This window comes from Nymphalis io, chromosome Z (assembly GCF_905147045.1).
Source record: "Nymphalis io chromosome Z, ilAglIoxx1.1, whole genome shotgun sequence".
Classification (NCBI taxonomy): domain Eukaryota; kingdom Metazoa; phylum Arthropoda; class Insecta; order Lepidoptera; family Nymphalidae; genus Nymphalis; species Nymphalis io.
Window position 1 is genome coordinate 8,963,125 of NC_065918.1, and position 21,951 is coordinate 8,985,075.

At 32.4% G+C, this 21,951-nt stretch overlaps 2 protein-coding genes across 4 annotated transcripts in view; both read right to left on the bottom strand.

Moving 5' to 3' along the window:
* LOC126780716 (pyruvate dehydrogenase phosphatase regulatory subunit, mitochondrial) overlaps positions 1 to 21,951 on the bottom strand; it is a 236,825-nt gene that overhangs the window by 92,970 nt on the left and 121,904 nt on the right. The gene's annotated exons all lie outside the window — the stretch shown is intronic.
* LOC126780730 (tyrosine-protein phosphatase non-receptor type 61F-like) lies at positions 1,668 to 20,902 on the bottom strand. 2 transcript variants are annotated; one of them, XM_050505392.1, is made up of 9 exons: positions 20,560 to 20,902; positions 19,761 to 19,922; positions 10,378 to 10,640; positions 8,505 to 8,730; positions 7,311 to 7,460; positions 6,573 to 6,723; positions 5,812 to 5,947; positions 4,948 to 5,058; positions 1,668 to 2,702 (listed from the first exon to the last, which is right to left on the bottom strand). In XM_050505392.1, the coding sequence occupies exons 1-9, from the start codon at positions 20,644 to 20,646 to the stop codon at positions 2,657 to 2,659; spliced, it is 1,332 nt and encodes a 443-aa protein (XP_050361349.1). In that variant the 5' UTR covers positions 20,647 to 20,902; the 3' UTR covers positions 1,668 to 2,656. The 2 variants fall into 2 exon arrangements, with proteins under 2 accessions (XP_050361349.1, XP_050361348.1); XM_050505391.1 differs by having other exon boundaries at positions 1,668 to 5,058.

A 21,951-nucleotide genomic window follows, 5' to 3' on the forward strand; every position in this document is an offset into this window, starting at 1 on the left:
TTCCTAAAAAGGGAATGCAGTTACTATGGCAACATTATACGCACACATTGACAAACTATCTGTCTCAATCGCAGTTACCTATGTAACGTATAGATACCTATGTAACGTACATAACGTATGTTATACCTATGTAGGTACACTAATGACTAAAAGTAAACAAACTATGGCATTGTTTAATCTGTTGATCTTCTCCCACCTAAAAACTATAATGTGATTTTTATAATATTATTTTTATCGTCAAAACTTTCTCGTCGCATATCGTTTGATGATGCCATCGGTTTATACTCCCGCTCTTGCTCCTTTCAGGTCGTGTCGAATTTCAATCTCGTCAAACGTGATCGTGACGTGACGTCATATTTCCTGCACAGACGACTTGACCTTGAGATAGACCGCAGTGGTCAATTCGGTCAGGTGGAAATCAACGAAGATATTTTTCTATCCTTCTCCTTTGGCCTTAATAACAAAATGTTTGCATAGAAATAAGACTCACAATTATCATTTTTGACTAAAATTTATTCATATAATATATATTTTTATATATATTAGACTAAATCTAACTTAAATAATTATAATATAGTAAACCATCTGTCAAACTACATATGAATTATAAATCAATAAATATTAATAGTTTCATTAGTACAATATAATTAATATTATATTAAGAGAAAAGTCTAAATTTTTCAGAATATTCATTTTGTTATAGATATACATTATAAAGTTAAATACAATTATAAAAATTGAACTCATTGCTTTTAACGTGCTTGCAAATTGTGTACCTATTTCTTTAGTATAATTATAACTTTCGAGATTTTTTTCCACACATAAAGCATATTTAGAAATGCAACATTTAAAAATAACGGTGCAATGATTAACATTAAGACCTCAGCTGCCAGTTTTAGTCCTGTACTCGTGACAGATGGCTTATCTATCACAACGACAAAACAATTTACAGTTTGTTGTTTGTGCAAATCAATTGCATGCCTTTAATGGGGAAATATTTTGATTTTGTACAATAATAACATTACTTGTATGTTAACATAATTGGCAAGAATGTGTTTCACGATTAAACCTACATATGTAATGCAAAGGCCATGTTATTTGTGTTAGCGAGAACATGAGAAGAAATCACATAATATATGTCAACCGGCACAACGATACAACCTATATTGAGTATCAAGTATTTTATTATAGTTAGAAATTTGAATAAGGCACGTCGTTTACTAAACGACAAGTTATAGCATCATGCGAAGAATTGTCTCGCCAGGCCTGCGCACGAGTTGTGCATCTACTTAATATTAATTATAGGTTAGTAAACGCGTATAAGTTGCCCTCTGTTTGTCTGCTTTCATAGATTCATTGGACAGATTACTGTGAAATTTGTTATGGAGAAATAATTCACTACCAAGTCGAATATTATAAACGAAAAGGTTTCATTCAATTGGTTTAAAAAAATATTTACCTTACCATGGTAATAAGAACCGCGACAATATACTAATATGACAAAAAATGTTTCCCCAATATAGGTTTTAATTTTTGATATTAAAAATAAGACCTAAATAAATAATTTAATATTCACTCGTTTAACCTTCATCTTATGTACACTCTTACATTTACCATGCAAACATTGAAGTAGTAGATCTAGGCAATTCCGTGTAAAAATAGCTCTACATTCCTTTTCGATGTCATTATAATTTTAAATAATCACATTGCAACAAAATTCAATCAAATTGAACGTATCCGTTTAGTCAAGGAAATCAACATTCACCTGCCGTGAAATGTAACAAAATTACTCTATTAAAATATTTCTATACGTTTATATGGTGTCCGCGTGTCGTAACTGTAATTCTTATCTGATAATTATATATTTTAGTGCCGTTACGATGCACTACGGCGATAAATCCGTACGTCACGTAGATGATTCTATTGACTATAATGTTCTGACATTATACTTTCATCCGTGTCCGAGCCCAAGCTTAGACCGCTCTCTAAACACTAAATTAACCTACTTATTAATAGGAGCTTATCAACACAATCTAAAAATCGTTACGATTTTTACTTAAGCTAGTAAGTAGCCTTTTTCTAGTCTAATAGTTGTGTAGGCACGCCTATGTGTCGCTAATAATTACGATATATTCCATAAACATAAGCAAATCATTTTAAACAAAATTATAATTTTGTTAGTAACGCTAAAAACAAATCATATCAAAAATGTCATTAGTTTATCGAATTCGTAAAATATGATACTATATTGTATGTTTTTTAACACTTAACAGTATTGTATATGTCTATTGTATCGGTGTCATTATTGCAGTCCAAGTGATGTTAAATGAAATCAATTGAAACGTAATGTTTCGGGTTCACTTAATTCAATCGCATAAGTTGAACTGTTATTGTTCCTTTCGTGTGTTAAGGACGGATGTTGTTAATTTATTCTATAGAACACGTGAACAACAGAGATATGATTCCACATTAACGTTTCACAAATCTCATTTCTAATATCGTAATCTAGAAATCATATAATCTCGCTTCAATCGCTTATACGGAACTGAAATAACTTTAAAACAAGCTAAAAGTTGAAATTATAAAGATATGTTCATATTTTATATCTCAATGTTTCGCATAAAATTTCTCTAAAAATGTTTGTTACCTAATCTCTTCAGTCTTCGCATGGTTCAGTTTTAGAGTTTTCCTCCGATTTTAACCTGAAATTAATAAACCGCTGTTCAAATTTAACAACCCCACCAATTTAAATTATACATATCTAATTCTACATTTTGTAAATACGACAACTTGTTTATATCACTTAGTTTGTGGCAGATCATATACATGCTAACGTTAATCTACGGATAATACAGTTATAATGATTTTACGCTTTTTTTTCTTCTAATTACTACTTGATTACAGGTTACAGTTCATTAAATATATTTATAACAGATAATTCATAATTAATGAAACATTTAGAATGATTATCACGTTATTAATCCGGTGCCGAAGAATTGTTATTTTGTCAACATTTAAACACTTATTATACAAAACAAAATGCGACAGTACAAACACTTTAACTTCGTTTCGTCGGTCTGTAAATTAAAACTAGATAAGTTCTATTAAATTTAAAGTTGCATTTGATATGAATAATTGTATGTAGATAGTACATTTAAAAATGTTTTTTTTATTTGTGCATGACTAAATTAAATGCAGTGACAACATCAACAAATAACAAAAAAATAACAAACGGCTATAAACATAACAACAAACAAAATATTTAACAAGGAGACGTATGATGGAAATTGAACGAGAGCAAAGTCTACATCGAACTGTTTATCGTTAGATTGCTTCACTCTATCGCGCTACAATGACGTCACTTACTTCAACTTCAGACCGGCAAAGTTAAATTGTTTGTACTAAATACAATCATAAATTAAACATAATATATATGGCTCATTTTGTAGCAGTTCTTTCAAATTAATTAGTATTTAAATAATAAAGAAAAAAAATATATTCAAAATAAGTCCATTTAAGACAGTTCTTTTAAATGAAAAAATATCATACGGCTGTAAAAGGCTTTTAGGACGATGTATTCTATAAAAATATATCGACATTGTCGAACTTTTTCAAATCGATATATCGAATGTTGATTATAGTACATAAAAATTATCTATAAATTGGTTATTATATTCTTCGAATTGTGAATTCCAATATGCATATTACACTAAAAAAAATCTAGGCACTGGTTGGATAAATGAGATAAGCTCATCATTTTACTTGAATACCATACAAAAAGATATAAAACGTCTAACAAGCTTTGATTTTACATCAAACATTCGATCGTGCAGGTTATATGAATCGCAACGTGAACTTGTCGAATGGACGAAATAAAAAACTTTAAATAAAATCATAAAAAATAAAATTTATTTGTCTATTAAACAATGGACAAAATTGTCCAAAATGGATTTTATAAAATTATTTAACGCTATAATAGTCACTTAGCAATACATGTTAAGAATGTGTTGTAATCATTGAATGTATTGGCAGTCGCATAGTTCGTGTCGTCACAGAATTATGCATAAAGAAATTAATTATAGAAAACTAAATGTACATTAATATGAGAACGATTATACGAATGTCTTTTTTTATTACCAGATCGAAATTTCTAATTGATAAAGATCATATAAAATTCCTTCGTAAGGTAATTTTTAAATGCAACAGGAACGTTTGCGTTGCATGTCGTCGTGAACTATATATCTCTAAGCCTATGGCATAAGATCAGTAATTGACATCTTAAAAGGTGGGCCAGTTCAGTGCAAGTCGTTTTGTAGTCCAATTAAATCTGAAGTTTGTAATAACATTACGAAAGTTCATAAATGTGTTTAAACTATTAATTTTTTGTTATAAAGTCTTATAAAATGTCTAAGATTAGATTAGGATTATCATTTTATGTACTATCATGATTTTATAAAAAAAAAAAAATACGTCAAGTAGCTCTCTAGCATTAACAGGTGCCGTGCTAGTGTAATTAGTATTAGTCAAGATTGAACAATTCATAATACAATATACGTATTGTATACTTAGAAAGATATATTAACAAAAACAGATTATAATAAAGTACGAGTATTGATAACAACAAAAAAACTTCGATGAATAATTCAATTGCAGATTTTCTATATATAAAGTATTACTGAAATACACACCGAGCGATTACGATCGGAGATATATTGATTGCATTTTATAATGATAACAAACTAAGTATTCACAGACCGCGTTGTCTGACGGCCGCGGCGCTTCGGCATCGTTCGGGCGTCGTCATCGTCTAAAGCTACGTATACATTGCGTGTACAAAAATTCAGGTATATGAGTAAACAGTGTTAGGATTAATGTTTGACGTATGTGTAGATAACAATGCCGGCTAGAATGAATCCGAATGTGATGGTGAGTGGCTTGTATAGAGACCTCTTGAGCGCGTGCCATCTCTCGGCGTCGCGCGCACGTTTCTTCATTACGGAGACGCGCTCGGCGAGCTCGCGGGTGCGGCGCCGTCGCAGCGTCTCGCCGGTCTCGCCGCTGAAACGTGACACGCAATGTTCAAATACAAGTTATACACGAACTAAATAGCCACCCGATTATAAGTTGTCAGATCACCCCTCAAGTCGGAGCATAATAATTCTCAGTATTTATCTTTGTCGATAAATAGCTGAAGTACTTCCAAAGCATGGCTATAGAAGCAGACAAAAGACAAGGTTAGTGGTGCATTGACGATGTAAAGAAAGGTTAATGGACAGAAATAACCATTTAGCATCAGGTGGCCCATTTGCCAGCCTACTAATGTCCTCCAGACTGATTTCGGCCACGACAGCCAGTCTCAAGAGAGATTAGCCAACTACGCAGGAGATATTATAGTGCACAAGTGTGTGCGCATACACAGGTGCACTCTCTCTTCCCTCACTCTCATAATCCGATGGGACGGCAATCCGACACGACCAGAAAGAGTTCAGGCGCAGGACCAACGGCTTTACGTGCTTTCCGAGGCACGGGAGTGCACACACTTCCAACTTCCAGACTCCGGACTGCTACTGAGAATTTTCAGACAGAAAAACCCAATAACTTTTTATTAGCCCGACCTGGGAATTGAATCCAGGACCTCCGGGTCTGCGGCCTTACATCAAGCCACTAGACCAACGAGGCCAGCCTACTAACGTACATATATTAAATAAAAAAGCGTAAACAGGTAAAAGTTGATATTATTTGACGCTTAACAGTTTACTTCACTTTTAGTCATTTTTTCCGATCACCGTTTTATCTATAGAATTGTTTCACCTTTCAGTAACGGATATCGGCTCGTCGTCCTCGTCGTCGGCAGAAGAGGCCGGGGTGGAGCTCTCGCGCGCTGGAGGCGTCGGAGGATCCTCGTCCGAGCTAGAGCCCTCTGGCGAACGTGTATAGTTCAAGTTGCCTGAAACATAATATTACATGTCACTTTTAATTCCATTGGATTATTGATTGATATTTCTATCTAAGCATTTTTATTTTAACAAGTTGAAATTTATATATACTTATATAAATGAGTTGACATATTTTTTGTAATCGCTTACTGAAAAACTACTAAACGAATATGCATAAAACTTAAACCAGCAGATGAAGGTGTTTCGGTGGATTTTAGTTTATAATATTATTATGTAAGTTGTTGCGCTACGCAGTCTCACCATCAGCTTTAAATTAGGACAAGCGTAAATTCGTTGACAAGTTTAAATTGTTTGCAGCTGATTATGGTTGCACTTTTTGATCCGTAAATATTAATGCTTGGTCAAAAAAACCTTTAACCTGATAAGGGTTTATGCATTATTTCTATTTATAATTGTTTTTCTTTGTACAGAATGCAATAAAGTTGATATTCTTTCGTTACCGTATATAAGTAATCTTATCACAAATGTAAAAATGCGACCACACCAAAAGAATATTGTCAAATTTTTTATAATGATTGGCGATTTTCCAAAGAATCGCAGTTTCAAATGCAGAAATTCCCAACTATTTTACTGGAAACAAATCAGAATAACGAAAGTATTGTTCAATATTCGTACCAAGTGACGCACTGGTGGGTATAGCAGGCAAGGGCCTGGCAGGAGCCCTCGTGAGGCTCTCGGCCCGCGGTGGCGGTGGTGGAGGCGCTTCCTCCTCGTTCTCCTCGGCGACTGTTGAATATATACTCTCCTCCATTTTTGGATCCTCTTTCTATTAATACAGACAGTATGTTAACAATGATAATATTTCTAAAAGGTGGTTAAGTTAAAGAATGTTAGGTCTTCTTTCGAATGTGAAATCAATAATGGCAGAAAGAAAGAAATCAGTGTTTAACTAAACAGCCGCTAAGCAACGTTTATACGTGTGACCGTAAATGTTCAAATAATGAAAGTAACCACCAACGATCACGTGTGCAGCCTATTATGACTGCAGGCGAAGAAAATACAAGTTAACAGCTTTAGCGTTGAATTGAAGCGAAATCATAATCATTGGATACGCAAAAAAAAAATTACATTTTAAATTTCGGCGTCGATTTTATCGGAACATTGGAGGTAAAATAGAAATTGACAAAAGAAATTAAGTGTTGTATTATAAATAAAGATCCGTTTGTTGTGCATAATATAGCAGAGCTATTAGTAAATCGCGTGATATTTGTAAATCTAATGCTTGTTTACATCTTCTATCTACGCCTTCTTCGATTGGTATAGGTTAGGAGTGTTGTGTTTAAGTCCCAATTGTACAGTTGGCGATGTTTAAATATTTACAAGAAAATTGACATATTTAAGAAATATACTCACGAAGTTAGGATTGAATCGTTTGAAGCCCTCAATAATGGCCTGATATGAAAAACGCAGCTGATCCGGCGTCTGTATCAAGCCCATGCGATCTTTGCGCATTTCTAAAAGTATCTGCTGTATGTTAACACTTTCCATACCTTCCTTTTCAATCTATAACAAGATATACCGAAAATCAGTAATATCATATAAATATATTTTTCAATAACGAAAGTAGGATTCACCATTGACAAATAACTGAACACTGATGGCCTAATAAGCGTTGTAAGGCGCGTGATTAGTTAAACGACGTTGTTTTCTTTCGAATGTCAAATCACTAATGACAGAAAGAGAGAAATCAGCGTTTAACTAAACAGCCGCTAAGCAACGTTTATAAATAAGGTCGTTAGTTCATTAGATACATTAAATCTGAATACACTGTGTATTAAGATATAATGCAGTTAATAAATATAATATTTATAGTTACGAAAAGTAGCTAGCAATAAAATGTATTGAAGATAAACAAAATCTAATCAACAATTTAAGTTCGAACATTAAAATACAAAAACTAGATATTTAGATTATACACTTAATTGAATATAATAATATATAACATGAAAAAAAAAACGTTAATCTAGAAGCCGTGTGCGTTTACGCCTAGCAACAGATCTGGTAATATTGACATGGAGGAAAATATCAGCGTCTCAATTTATTCAGTTAATCGTGTCTACCAACGTTAGTCCTATCAAAGGTTAGGTTAATATCTGCAAGAAAATCTAGGTATGGATTGAGGGGCATTGAATTTTATTAACTTAAGTGAATCCGGTGATAGTAACATTCCATGCACGAGATTGTAAAGTGTTTTGAGGTCATATATTTTCCGTGATGGACAAACCTAGTACGATAGTCAACGCGATAAGGACAGCTAGGATGTTTGAATAATAGAAATATGTATACGTTAGATTCTATGGACTACGTAACGAGGATGTCAAATAAAGCATACGTTTTCCAGGCTTCTTATAAGTTGATGAGGAGATGTTTCTAAAGGTTTTAACGTTACGCCTGAGAAATTGTCACATGTGATTGTAGCTCAGAGACCATACATAAAGTTAAATAAATGAACCGACCATATTATTATAAATCATAAACTATACACAATTCAGGTAAATTACTTGATAGAACATTTTCAACGTTTCAATTATACACATGTGTACTCACAATAACGAGACAGGAGTCAACCAAGCAGAACGTTCCTGATCGTCCGATACCAGCGCTGCAGTGCACAACCGGTGGACCAACTTCGGGGTCCAGCGCGCCGGACGAGCGGACCTTCTTTAAGAACTCCAGGAAGGCGACCGGAGAAGATGGGACACCAAAGTCTGGCCAAGTTGTGTAGTGGAACTGTATGACTTCACGACTTTCTGAGCTCTCCATATCGAAGATTCTATGAAATACAAGATTATTTACATTTGAGCGATATAAAAAAATAGTTAATTCGAAATTATAGTTATTATATTGCTTTAAATTATAATTATTATTTGTATTTTACACACGCTTTTGTCGAATTTTTGAATGTTTGATTATATAGAATTTTAATATTTATGTTATTTAAATAATATCCCACTAATATTAAAAATATAGATATTTTTTGTTTATAGATAAATATTAACGTAGCATTAAAGTAAAACAACGTATCTACAATTTAAAGCCACGCAATTAATTTCTAAAGATAATGAAATATTCGTTTCCTTAAATCAATAATACAACTGAACATCGCTATCGATCGAACGTCAAACACTCGCAAAGCAGTTTTCAGACTCAACTTTAGTCATAGGTGGCTAAAGCATAAGTGTCATCAGAATAAAATATCATAAATTCATAATGATTCAACATATTATAAATTTATTAGCAAAACAAAAACGCCTTTCTTAATATAAAAGTTAAATTCGCAAAAATTAAAAAATCATTCGCTTCACAAAACGTAATATGATAGCGTGCAAAGTTTTCGCTCGGATAAATCTAATTCAATTGCATGGGCTTCAAGTCGTCTCGTTCATAACAAGCAAACCGCCTACGCTAGTGTTTGTTACCCACGCGCAATAAGTGGGCCTTTTCCATTCGTTGACTTATATAATCTTTATTCCTAGACAAGTAATCGATAAAGTATTTCATCAAATTTAACAAATCATCAAATCAAAACGTATGATTTATTCAACGCTTTCGCTTGCTAATTGACTGTTGAATTAAAAAAAACGCTCGGAATTAACACTTTAGATGGAAAAAAAATTCAATGAGATTATTTTTTATCATGAATTAATTTTACGCTTCATATAGAAGAACGGTTGTAGTTATTGTAAAAAAAAACAATACTTAAGATTTATCATACATTTGGAACGGTTTGTGCCAATTACTATTAAAATATTTTGCTCACATAACATACAACAAAAAAAAAACGTATAGCAATGCGAATAAACTGTCGCAAAGCCCCATAAGGATTTATCATTACATTAATCTTACGTGACCCACTGTTTAGCGCTGAAGGTCGTGTTCAGGCTAACTGCAATTAATATTTAAATATGTTACTGGAAAATGGAAATACATGACGAAGAGAAATTTTCACTAAAACACATTAACTACAGTTTTGTCTAGAAAGAGAAAACATTTTTTATGAATGTATTGATTAAAAATATATGATAAGTAAACAGGCACAATAATGTAAAAAAACATTTTTTATTCAATATAATATTTTCGCAAAGCAAATATTCTAGATAATTTTGCATTGGATAAATAAATATTAATCTGATACTAATGATCAACAGAAAATATATATTAATTCTAAGAATTCGCTGTTATTATTTTTGCTTCTCGTAAACAATTTCCAGCGTGGGTATTTATTGAAGATAATTATGAAATTATGTAGAAGAAAATATAAGTCTTAATTATCTAACAAGATTTAGCTGGTTCATGTAAAGGAATTGCAAATTATGGAATTCAATAATCGGCTTCCGGACATTATTTGCTTTCGCAAAAAGCAGGAAAGCGACGCGAAAAAAAAAGAGCACAAAGAGTATTTGTTTAGTTTTAAACTTACCTAAAAACACGGGTAGTGTAATAGTTGCAATCCTCCTCGCTTATTTGTTCGACGGTTAGTTTAACATCCGAGAGCACAAACTTCTCGTCTGCTCCTACACCGTGGGGCCAGTACCAGTGGCATTTGATCTCGTTCTTCTCGATTATCTTATTCAGCATGAGGATTGCGCGGCTATTTTGTTCCCAAACCATCAGCCAAAAGTGACCAACGGTAAAAGCGAGCGGCCCTTGAGTCAGTATATATTTACGGTTTGCACGTTCCATCTAAAGACAAAATAATTCATGTAAATGCAAAATCAGTTTTTTTGGTTAAGTTTTTACGTCTTAACTACTCAACCAATTATCATTAAATGCATGTAGTCAGGGGTACAGAAAAGGATATGGTATACCGCTATATTATTTATTACCGACATATTGACTATATGTGCCTGCCGAGATAGCCTAGTGGTTAGAACGCGTGAATCTTAACCGATGATCGTGGGTTCAAGCCCGAGCAAGCATCACTAAGTTTTCATGTGCTTAATTTGTGTTTATCATCTCGTGCTTGACGGTGAAGGAAAACATCGCGAGGAAACCTGCATGTGTTTAATTTCATTGAAATTCTGCCTCGTGTATTCTATTAACCCGCATTGGAGCAGCGTGGTGGAATAAGCTCCAAACCTTCTTCTCAAAAAGGAGAGGAGGCCTTAGCCCAGCAGTGGGACATTAACAGGCTGTTACTGTTTATGTGCCTGCCTGTGGTAATAATAAAAAATCAATAATAAATTAATATAATAATAAATCAAGATAATAAGTAATAAGGCAATCACAGTAAATATATGTACTAATACCGATTCAATAACTAACGAGAAACAGTTTTTTTTCACGAATAATTTATCTATTAAAATATATGATCGCTGTCTTCGTCGCGATAAACCGCCCCTTGTTCATCTTCTTTCTGAAATGAAGTTGCATTGTTTTGTATATAACAACACAGCTTTAATTATATTTATAAAAACAATCTACGTATAAACAAAATAATAAAAAGTTTTTCAAGCATACGTAAAAAAAATGAAATGATTATATTTGTAAGGTATTCTTTAAAATAGGGATAAATGTCTTCTCCAAGTATAATCCATTATACTTGGAGAAGACAAAGCTTTAATGTGATCCGAACACATGATGTTCAACTCGACTTAGTTCGCAACAGCCGTACACCTCCTAACTAAATTTAGCAAGTTTCGTTAGTTCAATTATAAAGCCAGATAACATACAACTCACTTAGTTGACATCATTCAGTGAAAGACGCCCCCCCCCCCTCCGTCTCTTACTAGCGAGGGAGTTGCAGGGGTAATTTGTTTTATTATAAATCTGTCGAAATTTATCGTAAAATATAACCAATCATAGTAGCATAATTGACAAAAATAGTTGATTGTGTATATATACATACAATTGTGGTCATATAATTAAAAACGATTTGAAGTTCCAAATTTTTTTTATCTACATCATATTACGGTAGTTATGTTTTCCTTCTTAGAAGTAACTAGTTATGTTATGAAATAGCCACATGAATAGAGCATATAGAATAAAACACGAACTATTTTTATACAAATTTTATTTATTATTCACTGGTGGTAGAGCTTTGTGCAAGCTCGTCTGGGTAGGTACCACCCACTTATCAGATATTCTACCGCAAAACAATAATACTTAATATTGTTGAGATCCGGTTTAAAGGATGAGTGAGCCAGCGTAAATATATACACAAGGGAGATAATATCTTAGTTCCCAAGGTTGGTGGCGCATCGGCGATGTAAGCGATGGTTAACATTTCTTACAATGACAATGTCTATTGGCGTTGGTGACCACTTACCGTCAGGTGGCCCATATGACCGTACGCCTAGCTATGCAATAAATAAAAAATCTCTAAATTAACAATATTCAAATAGGAATGAAGCTAGACAAATAATTAAGAACGATTTATTAAACTGTCCGAGAGTTGTTTTATATGATACTTAGAATAAATAAAATACATTAATGTGAAGTACGTAAAGAAAAAAGCAATTTAATAAATTTTTAACTAAAATGAATATTTGGTAGCATGTCCACGGCTTTTAATATTGTCATGTGTCTTTTAATCTGCATAATACCTCTAATTTTTGGGGTTAAATAAACTTTATTCTCATCAAGAAACACATTCACTAACATGAGAACATAATATGACTACACCAATTGCCAAGCGGCGCGGCAAAGCATTATGTATACATGATATTATTAAATGATAGAAAAATACAATTTCTAAGAGGGTATCTGTGAAAACTTTGCATTATTGTCGATAGAATGGTCTTATCGCAAATATACAGATTAAGTACAGCAAGGAAGCGGTATGAATGAGTGAGAATTCATTACAAGTATTTATTTTATTTATTTTTATTGCTATTTTGAATACTATTAACTTTAATAAATAATTTTACATTATTATACAGTTTGTTTCATTTTTTTTTTTTTTTTTATAGAATAGGAAGGCGGACGAGCATATGGGCCACCTGATGGTAAGTGGTCACCAACGCTCTTAGACATTAGCATTGTAAGAAATGTCAACCATCGCTTACATATCCAATGCGCCACCAACCTTGGGAACTAAGATTTTATGTCCCTTGTGCCTGTAATTACACTGGCTCACTCACCCTTCAAACCGGAACACAACAATATCAAGTATTGCTGTTTTGCGGTAGAATATCTGATAAGTGGGTGGTACCTACCCAGACGAGCTTGCACAAAGCCCTACCACCAGTAAATATTATGTATTTGTGTTATTTTATATTGCTTTGAACATAGTATTTTTAATAGTCTCCTTAATAAACGCATATTTTTTGCTTCTTGAATATTTTGTGGTAAATTATTAAATCGTTTCGCTCCGTCAAACATAATATTTTTCTTCCCATAGTTAATAGTACGAGGTTTTGATAGTTTTATGTTATTAGCGTTACTTAATTATATTCTTTTTGATTGACAGTTTTAATTCAATTCTATTTCTGTGTGTATATTTTTATCCAAATTTTTTTTGATTAGTATGCAAATAAAGTAATTATAGGTTTGAGCGACATTCATTATTTTTGAAACTTTGTAAATTTTTTGAGTTGTAAAAAATTCATAATTAAAAGGTGTTTTTACTAATTTTTTCCGCTTAACTTGTAATTGCGCTAAGTTTGTTGAGGCAGCTGTACCCCAGATTTCTATTAAATAGTCTAAATGTGGTTTGATTAGGGAGTTATAAAGCGTATACTTTACTTGACGTGGAAGACATCTAGTAATATTTCTTATAATTCCGTTTAATGATGTTAATTTGCTTTTAATTTTGTCAAGATGTGGTTTCCAAGTTAGGTGGCTATCAAAAATTGATCCTAAGTACTTTTCTTCCCCTACTTTATTTATAACTTGATTATTAATCAATAATGGCTTGTGGTGTGTTATTTTCTTATTTTTGGCTAAAAAAATTATATAATTTGTTTTAGTAGTAATTATTGTTAATAGGTTATATCGGAACTAGATATTTAAATTATTTGAGTCTTCTTGGGCTTCTGAAATTATGGTATGGATAGAGTTACCAAAATAAAACAGAGAAGCGTAAAGAGTAACGTCAAATTTTGATCCAATGTTTTGGATGTTGTTTATATATATAAGAAATAGCAGGGCCCCAATATCGATCCTTGTGGATTTTTAGGATTGCTTTGTATTTCACCAATTTTAACAATCTGAACTCTTTTAGTGGGATTAGATTTAAAAATTGTGGCTTATAGTGTCAAAAGCTTTTTTAAGGTCAATAAATATTCCTAAGGCTATTTGTTTGTTATCAATACTTTGTTTTATTTTTGTAATCAAATCTACTATTGCGGATAGAGTATCAGATTGTTGTCTATAAAACCGTACTGTTTATATAAGAATTTTTGACTACTTAAATGTTTTTAAGCGATTATATATAATCCTTTAATAAATTTTTTGAAAGAATCGGAAGAACTGATATGGACCGATAATTACTGGGATCGGATCAACTGCCTGTCCTAAATATTGGCGTGACTTTGGCGATTTTGGGACTATCTGGAAATGTTCCAACTTTAAGAAGTTTATCGATTGTGTTTAAAAAATTGAATTTGAACGAATGAACCCCAATAATACACGATCGATCACTGTAATAACTTAAGGCAAGCTTTGCAAGGTTGCACGAGACCTTAAACATAGTTAATAATATGATTGCATGGTAATTGTAAATCACATTCAATACCATGCTATAGACTAGTGGACAAAGAAAATACACCCTCCAATGCGCTGACTTTTCAAACGCTAAGAATATTAAATGAGTGATTGTTTCAGTGTATTTATTATGATCCGCCATATGGTTAGTGTTATAATAAAGACAGGCTAGTAGACTGGACTAAATTATTTTACATTTAATTAGTAGAATTAGTAAACATAAAATCAGCATAAATTTTCGGCTCTAAACGAATGATTGCAAATTAAAAGATCATCTTGATGACTATCGTATAAATTGTGGCTAAATATATCAGATAAGTTGTTCAAGTCACTTGTCCTCTTGAAAGAAACAGTAAAACAGTTGTTCCACGCGTAGACTAGTTTTAAAAGGAACCTTTGATCCTTTTATACGTACTTATTTTTACATACATGAGCACCTATATAGCTATTTGTTATGCACCTGGGGGACGGACGGAATGCATTAGTTGATTGCATACTCAACTTCGACCATGACGACGATGTACCACATTCGTCAGTTGATAATCTAAAGTTACGTGGCATTTATAGTCACACTACGTGACAAGGGCGACTCGGGGAATATATCCTTATAATAACTATACAGTAAGTCGAGATGACCCAGTGGTAAGAACTCGTGTATCTTAACCGATGATCGTGGGTTCAAACCCGGGCAAGTACCACTGAATTTTCATGTGCTTAATTTGTGTTTATAATTCATCTCGTGCTTGACGGTGAAGGAAACCATCGTGAGGAAACCTGCATTTCTGTCTAATTTCACTGAAATTGTGCCATGTGTATTCCATCAACCCGCATTGGAGCAGTGTGGTAGAATAAATTCCATACCTTCTACTCAAAAAGGAAGAGGAGGTCATAGCCCAGCAGTGTGACATTCTCAGGCTGTTATAACTACACTACACACGATCAAATAATCATTTCGTTTTTATGAAGCTACTAATTTCCGCCCTAGTGGGAGGGATAGGGTGGTGAGTTGTAAATTACAACTCTTTCTGTACATTTTTTAATTTTAAAATAAAATTTACATTTTATTACATCGTAAATAAAACCGAAACGATAAAGCCTTTTAAATATACTTTGAAGGAAAGAAGTCGAGCCATATCTTTTTTTCATGTTTCCTCGTTATTATTTTTGATTTTATAATTAAATATTGAAATATATACAATCTAGAAAATTGGTAAAACATGGAAATCACCCCAGAACAAAAAGTCATACATATTCAAATAATTTCCTCCTATAACCCCAGCATATGGCAAAACGTAGTCTTAGAGATGTTAATTATGTACCGATAGCCTGTCAAACCACGTGTAGCACTTCTGTTTGGAATGGATCGCCAAAGAATAGTTTGGTTTTTCCGTTGACTAAATTCCTCTCCACATGTAAGAAAAGCATTGAGTCAATCGTTCCATATGAAGTTTGTGCAACCCATCCCTTCGTCATCGCTAAGAATTCACATAAGAAAAAATGTAAACTTTAATCTCCCAACGTACAATAATGTGTTTTCGAAAAAGTTCCAGGCGAGATCGACGTTATACTACCGTTAATTTCAGGCGAGTTTCAGTTTCCCCCCACCAATGCAGCTCCCCGGATGCGGATCGCTTAGCTTCTGTGAAGCTGAAGCTGAGGCAGCATTAAAACTATGGACGCGAATCGAAGAGGTTATAATAAAAATAAATCGTCTATACCCGGTTCCAGTACCTCTGGTACTACGGCTGTACCTTTGCACGATTTAAATGCAGTCTGCGGGTCAAGTTACCTGCGCCCAGCCTTAAGTAAAGCTACAACTTCCCTCGGTGTAATATCCGTTTTATCGAGATAACCGATTACCAAAATATAAATGAGAATAACAATCGCACGAGGAATTGGATGGAATAATTAAAAACCACTATTTAGCTTTTTTAATAGGAGTGCAACCAAAACAAGCCAGTCTACTGCAAAAATATTCTAACCTTCGGATTTTTTATTTAAGATTTTAAAAACTTAGATAAAAAATCATAAACTGTCAACAAACTATCCTAATTTATAAATATTATTTGTTGTAAATTGATAAATCTCAAAAAAAATATATATACCAATAATCATGAAAAACGGGAGTGGCACGATGTGTCGTCCCAACGACATGCAGAGTTAAGTTGTTGAGTTTTGTTAAGTTTGTAATTTATGCAGTAGTGGAAAGCTGAAATAAATTATAAACTTCATCAACAATTTAACTCTTGAACTTTAAACTTTAAAGCCATTTTAGGCTTCGCTGGAAACTGACGTGAGTGTAATGGCTGTACATAAACTGGTAGAAATAAATGTCAAAGACGTAATCAACTCAATCAGCGAATAGAACAAATTGGCATTTATGGTTAACGGTTCAGGAGATAATAATTTGATGAAATCGTAGTTAGAAATTACTTTAAGAGGGTATAATGCAAATTTGCTAATCTTTTATCAGTTCGAAGGGTTGCGTCTGATCAAATTTATAGAAGAATAAAATTGTATCGTTAAAAATAAAACTCGAAATGTCCTTTAATCTTTACATTTTTTTTATTTTTACTCGTAATGCTTTAAGTTATTAACAAAATAAATGGATAATTAATTATAACTAGAACTAATCTAAAGCCAGTAAACCATCTTGTAATTGATAACGATATAAAGCCTTTGGCGCTTACTACATTTTATTTTCACGAAATACTACGTTGCTGGTCGCATGTCAAGCATCCTTTAAACATGTATTTATTTATTAAATCAGTCGCTGCAGCGCTTGTTAAGACTACTATAGTTAGAAGAACTATACCATATTCATCATAATAGTTTGTAAAATGGGCAACAAGAAAAAAAACCCAACCCTGTCGATTGTTTTAAATAGAAAAAGCATAGAAATCTAGAGCAGTGTGTCATGGACGCGCTTATGAAATCTAGAATTTTGCTAGTTCTAGGCTTCTTAATTTAAATATATGCGTACGTAAGTAGTCTATATCCCTTTTGCTATATCACTTTAATAAAGGCTAACGTTTACTATGGCTAAATCTATCCACGACTATCTCGACACACGATCTCTTTTCTTTCGACAAAATTGATTTTTAGCACTAAATTCTATTTTAGTTCTAAAATCAATGTTATCTCAGCGTTGTTTGGTAGACAGATTTTGTGAAATTTCTATCTCAGCTCAGAATAGAACCCTCAAGAGTAAATAGACCAAATCCCACCGCAACTTAGAAGGTAGTTTTTTAAAATGGAATGTATTGGCTATATATTTGATATCTACGTACATGAGATAGTTCGTAGCAAAATGCTACAAACTATCTTTGCTGCTTTAAAATATTTCCTTGAATATTTTTATTTAATTTTACAATTACAATTTTAAATTTATGCAAAATTCAGCAATGATCAGCAAGATTGTGTGAAAATATACATATTATAAAATGTCTTTGTTCGTTTCTAAATCACCCAAAAATATCATTTTCTCTCTGACAACGTTGACAATGCAAAGTAAGCTGAAAATATATATATTTTCTATATAAGAAAAATATGTTTGCGGCAAAATGGAATAGACATGTAGCCTTGGGACGGACGTAAATATCTTTACTGATTGTTTTATATTGGTTGCAGTCAACAATTTACGCATGTAAGCGTAGTAGCGAATTACAAGGCAATCAAAATTTAAGGTCTCATTTTTATGAACTTTTTTTCAACTAAACTTACTGTATATTCGATAAGCATTATTTATTATTACACGTTTTGATTTTATCATTTATCTTTTATAAAAGTAGTAATAGGCACGGCAGTAAACAATTATTTAAGCAAATTAAAACTTTATTGAAGTTCGTAATCGAAATTATAAATCATCCATCGAAAATCTCCATCGTAGTCAGGTGGAACTCGTATTCGAAGTTGTTAAACATAAATGCAAGTAAATTCATCTCAATAGCGTGTAATACGCTATTTGCTGGAGACTTCCAACTGCTTGCAATTGTCCAATAAGACTATGGTATAAGGATTTATTGAACCAAGTATTCTTTCGTCCCATTTGTCGATATCATTTATACAGCTATTTAAAATAAATGCAGTAAGCTGCAATCTATATTTGATTTTGAGATTCGATTCTTTTTCTTAGTAATAAAACATCGTTTAATATTACAGAAAAGCATTTACTTATACGTAAGTTCATCATCGAATATAGGAATGATGTCGCGGGTAGGATTAATTGTTTTATTTACCTTTTTACAATGCGATGCGTGTTTATCACAGAAATGGAAAATTCAATCAGAAACAAGTAAAAAAACGAGTGATCTATGAAATATTGAATTGGGCAAACCAGAAAAATAACCAAAACCAATAAAAGAATTACAAATATTTAAACCGTTATTCATTGGTACCATTTCGATGTGTTTTTGGTTTTGTATTCAATATCGTTCATGATATTTTAATGTCATAAACAACAACAAAGTTATATTTTGCAGAGCTTTGATTCAATTTCTCTATTTCTAATTTTACTTCTGAACCGAAACAAAAATATGTGACTATCGTGACTGTTGCGCTACTCCTCTGTTCCCCCGACACGACATATGCAACCGATTGACCTTGTGATGCGATGTTGTCGGGCGTTTGAGAAATGCTCTATTTATTTATTCAACCTTTTAGGCTCCCGTTACCAATTTAATTTACGCAGTTAAAAATTTATAAATGTGTATATACTATAAAAAGATTTGCATCTGCATATTAATTGTCAAAAATCTACCACCGGCTCGGAAAGATATACTTTTGTCAGACCCTTCGATAATAATTAATGTTAGATAAAGGCAAAATGTATTTTGGTAGACTGTCTCCAAGAATTATAAACAATGATAAATAAAAAAAATTAAATAGGTAATTAAATGTGTATACATCAAATATGTGGACAATTGTGCTATGTCTGAAAAACAGCAGTAGATTTCACCATTTTTTCTTTCAAATCTTATCTTGAAGACTCCCTCAATTTTCAATGAGGTCGCTAACTGTTGCCAGAAATTGAAAATATATTCCATTTAAGGAATTATATAGGCAAAACATTCCTATCCCCATCCACTGTCAACCCAATAACCTAAACACATTTTAATCAACATTCCAAGTAAAAATTAAGTAGTTATAAAATCTTACCTTTACTAAATTTGCATTGATATAGTCATGTTCAGAACGGCTCAAGACAACTCGGCTGTGGTCATATGGATTTACATCACGGTAACGATTTAATGGCTTGTTTTGAGGTTTCTTGGCTTCAAGGCATGTATATGGATAGGATTGACATTCTCGCCCAATTTTCTGTAATATTTAAATTGTATTTAATTTACATAAATATAACTACTAAATAATGAATACTTTAAATTTTAATAAAATTATAGGATAAATAAATTATGAATATCAAATACATAACTTACAATGCAGTTTAGAAAACTTACAAAGGAATAATGTAAAGAAAAAATTTTGTAATATCTGATTTTCATTTCATCAAATTAAAAATAATGTTATAATTTGAACATAATACATGCTTGATTTTCGTAGATATGTGTATACAACGCAATTAAGCTGACAAAGTTTTCATTAATGTATGTTATGGCCGAGTAGATTTTAAAAGTAATAGAAAAATTTTGTTTATGTTTTCTTGTAAAACATCATGTAGGAGATTAACTTCGAGAAGTTTAAATTCTACATCGCTTTAAATGGTTTTGTAAAGTTTCTATTTGTTTTAGGTATACCCTCATACTTATTTTGTAACTTAAATATTAGAAGTTTTGATAAAAACAAGCTCTCTGATCAATAATTTCAGTATAAACATTGTTATTATCGAAGCAAAGGGATAAAACATTAAAATTAAGTAGTTTTTTCTTGTTGTGAACCCAATTACTCTTGCGTGGCATATACAACGTAAACCAACGCGTCATACATATACAAGACTTACCTGATAGATGATCGGCCAAGCGTTTCTATTCGCAATGTCCATATATTCTGCTTCAATGTTATGGGAATTCATTTTTTCGTCGTTCATAACTCAACTATATCATTTCAAATTGGCGAACAAAGTGTTTTCTGCAGCCGTCAGCCGGATGCCGCAAAACTCGCGGGTTACGTTTTAAATGGAGATTATTTTGAAGAAGGGAGCTGCAGTTATTTTAATCATAGACCAACCACTAAGAGAGTCAATAGCAGTATGATATGAACTCGCGGTGCATCGACTTTATTAGATTCCAAGTCGAATACTTCGTAGTTTACTGTAGTCTTCTATACGAATAGAGTGGATGCACCGCTGCTGCTGTCTAATTGTTTTTTTTCACCTTGCCATACGCCGCCACGAAAACTACCATATTAAGGTATGTATTCACTCTCATAGCAAAATATTTTTTTTGGTTGCTGTTGACTTTAAGCCATATTAAATATTGTTATATAGTAACAGCCTGCAAATGTCCCACTGCTGGGCTAAGGCCTCCTCATTATATTTTAATAATAATAATATTAATATAAGTAATTAGTTATTAAAAAGACTCAGCACTATAATTTGCTAGTTCTTCTTTGCAATATCTATATTCCGAATCGGATACGTTTATGTTCTGGCCGATATTTCAATTGCCATGTCACTTTTATCTGAAAAGTAATATTTTAACAGCTTTTACATTGAGATACTTTCAAAACGACATTATTATCTCTACATATAATAAAAATGTAATTGATCGCTGCTGTACATGGAAAATATACGAGTAAAACTATTTATGAGGCCTTTATCAACTCAATAGAACCCAAAACAATGATTATTAGAATTTTTTTCTGTTTATTTGTGCACGCTAATCTTAGAAATGGCTTAACTGATTTGGGTGCAGTTTGCACTACTGAATTGTGGTCAACTTCACTTAAATTTTAGTGTTTGTTTTCTTTCAATCGGTTTGTAAATAAAAAAAGTTATGTCAATTTAAAGAATCACGTCGATATTAGAAAAAAATATGTTTCATTAGTGAACTTACAGTAATGCCTGTAGTTTGACTTAATTTTTTTTATAGTGACCTAAATGGGTTAAACCAAAATTTATTTTATACATGTCTTCCGATTTACGACGCTGTATCTCAGATGCCCTCGTCATCCACATGGTTGTTAATGCTGTAAATAACCAAGTGCACAAATATATATTTTTTATTTCAAAATATTCAAATTAAACAAAATTATTGAATTTACTGAAAACTTTATAATACTCTTTTTAAAATACTCTAAAATGCATTTTAAGACAATGTTCAATGAATTTGAAGACCACTGTCACAGGATGGGAGCAAGAGCAATACAATAAAATCTACCATTTAGGTAATAA

Excerpts from the sequence above, each read along its gene's own strand:
- LOC126780730 (XM_050505391.1), bottom strand. The coding sequence starts at position 20,646 with ATGAACGACGAAAAAATGAATTCCCATAACATTGAAGCAGAATATATG. Across the intron at positions 8,731-10,377 it reads TACACTACCCGTGTTTTTAG|AATCTTCGATATGGAGAGCT; the intron begins GTAAGTTTAAAA and ends TGTATTTCATAG. Across the intron at positions 5,948-6,572 it reads ACCCACCAGTGCGTCACTTG|GCAACTTGAACTATACACGT; the intron begins GTACGAATATTG and ends ATTATGTTTCAG.